The sequence below is a fragment of the Nanorana parkeri genome, unplaced genomic scaffold (genome assembly GCF_000935625.1).
Source record: "Nanorana parkeri isolate BGI_ZX_2015 unplaced genomic scaffold, ASM93562v1 scaffold3561, whole genome shotgun sequence".
Lineage (NCBI taxonomy): Eukaryota > Metazoa > Chordata > Amphibia > Anura > Dicroglossidae > Nanorana > Nanorana parkeri.
This window is the reverse complement of record NW_017309829.1, coordinates 1-2526: the sequence shown is the minus strand read 5'-3', so window position 1 is coordinate 2526 and position 2526 is coordinate 1. Positions and strand designations below refer to the sequence as shown.

At 49.0% G+C, this 2526-nt stretch overlaps 1 protein-coding gene across 1 annotated transcript in view; it reads left to right on the top strand.

Moving 5' to 3' along the window:
• Positions 1–701, top strand: part of LOC108803275 (asialoglycoprotein receptor 1-like) — a 15147-nt gene extending 14446 nt beyond the window's left edge. Inside the window, exon 9 of the mRNA XM_018575108.1 lies at positions 550–701. Within this exon, the coding sequence (XP_018430610.1) occupies positions 550–697 (148 nt within the window). The 3' untranslated portion in view covers positions 698–701. The remainder of the gene's footprint in view (positions 1–549) is intronic.
• Positions 702–2526: the final 1825 nt, after the last annotated feature.

The window sequence follows — 2526 nt, the reverse complement described above, 5'->3', positions numbered from 1 at the left end:
AAACATCGGTAGAATCATCCGACAAAAGACATTAGAAATGCTGAGAAATAAGAAAGAGAATCTCCTCCGAACTCCTTCAGGGTTCATGTTGATGGGCATTCTAGTCACACAATGGGGGGAATGTATCACAACTGGAGCAACCAATCAGCTTCTCTCTTCAGTTTGTTCAGTTGAGCTTGGAAAATTAAAGAGGGAAGCTGATTGGTTGCCGTGGACAACTGCTCCAGATTCTGTCTGCTCCAGTGTTGATCAATTCCCCCCATTGTGGTTTGTTTCAGTTTGAACGCATTTATTTGTATAGTGATGGAGAACGCAGCATTTGGTGAGTAAAGTCTGAGCGTTACCAGCTTCACCTGCATTTCAAACGCCCCTCATCAGGACATTCCGTGTCCAAAGACACAGAGCGCCAACGCCGAGCAGGTCAAAGTCTCTAGTCTGCCAACACAGGAAACCCATCAACATGAGCCCTCACCAAGGTAGTAATATGGCGGTGTGACCATGGCACCGCGAGGCCTTCTGGGTGGAGATGCTCATGTGTTTTTCCTGTAGGAATTGGATCCCTGGACAGCCCGATGAATATTATGGTCATGGACTCGGTGGAGGAGAGGACTGTGCCCACCTACACAGGAGCGGCCAATGGAATGATGACCACTGCTCCCGAGAGTACAACTACCTCTGTGAGATGGACATGATATGAAGAGTGGCTGGGGTGCTAGGGGACGTTGCCATAAAGATCCTCAGAGCGCTGCTTTTTCTGTTGCTGAACCCAGATATAGAGGATGGAAGTTGTAGCTTATCTCTATGTAGTCTTCCATGTTCAGTCACTTCACAAAAGCCATTTCTGTCCATAGCTCTCGGCTTTACATTTCTCCATTGAAAATCCCAGGTTCTTCCTCCAAGTTCTTTCCCTGTGTTCTGCCCCAGGTTCTTCCTCTGGGTTCTATCCCTGCTCTCTTCCATTGGGTTCTATCCTCCAAGTTCTGCCCCATGTTCTTTCCCCAGGTTCTTCCTCCAAGTTCTTTCTCTGCATTCTTCCCCCAGTTTCTTACCTCAGGTTCTCTCCCTGCGTTCTTTCTCTGTGTTCTGCCCCAAGGACCTTCTCCCCGGTTCTTCCCCAGGTTCTTCCCCTAGGTTCTTCCCTCAGGTTTTTTCTCCAGGTTCTTTCCCTGTGTTCTGCCCTCGGCTTCTTTCCTCAGGTTCTTTCTCCAGGTTCTTTCCCTGCGTTCTGCCCCAGGTTCTTTCCCCAGGTTCTCCCCCCAGGTTCTTTCTCTGCATTCTTCCCCAGGTTCTTCCTCCGGGTTCCTTCTCTGTGTTCTCCCCCCAGGTTCTTTCCCCAAGTTCTTCCTCTGGGTTCTTCCCCCAGGACCTTCTCCCATGTTCTTCCAACAGGTTCTTCCCCTGGGTTTTGTCCTTCAGGTTCTTCCCCCAGGTTCTTTCCTCAAGTTCTTCCTCCAAGATCTTTCTCTGCATTCTGCCCCCAGTTTCTTACCTCAGGTTCTCTCCCTGCGTTCTTTCTCTGTGCTCTGCCCCAGGTTCTACCCCCAGGTTCTTCCTCTGGGTTCTTCCCCCAGGACCTTCTCCCATGTTCTTCTCCTAGGTTTTTCTAGGTCCTTCCTCTGGGTTTTGTCCTTCAGGCTCTTTCCCTTTTTGCTAGAAAAAAACGGAATTGCAGTCCATGAGTGGTCCCAGTCTGTGATGTCCAAGTGATTTGGAGATCTGTCGCTGAGCAAATGACTCATTGCAGCATTTCAAGTAAGCAACGGAGCTGAGGAATCGAGTAGCTGCTCATATTGTCCGATGTGGCCTCTGATGATCATGAAGCACCAGAAATATGGAGCTCCATAGAGAAGCATTGTAGCCAATCACAGCAACAAATCCATTCAGCTGCTGCTGTGACATCAACCTTTTGGTTCTAGTCGGGGTTATAGTTGGGGTTACAATAGGGGTTACAATAGGGGTTATAGTCGGGGTTACAGTCGGGGTTACAGTTGGGGTACAGTTGGGGTTATAGTTGGGGTTACAGTCGGGGTTATAGTTGGGGTTATAGTTGGGGTTACAGTCGGGGTTATAGTCGGGGTTACAGTCGGGGTACAGTTGGGGTTACAGTCGGGGTTACAGTCGGGGTACAGTTGGGGTTATAGTTGGGGTTACAGTCAGGGTTAAAGTCGGGGTTATAGTCGGGGTTATAGTTGGGGTTATATGATGATCATGAAGCACCAGAAATATGGAGCTCCATAGAGAAGCATTGTAGCCAATCACAGCAACAAATCCATTCAGCTGCTGCTGTGACATCAACCTTTTGGTTCTAGTCGGTGTTATAGTTGGGGTTACAATAGGGGTTACAATAGGGGTTATAGTCGGGGTTACAGTCGGGGTTACAGTTGGGGTACAGTTGGGGTTATAGTTGGGGTTACAGTCGGGGTTATAGTTGGGGTTATAGTTGGGGTTACAGTCGGGGTTATAGTCGGGGTTACAGTCGGGGTACAGTTGGGGTTATAGTTGGGGTTACAGTCAGGGTTACAGTCG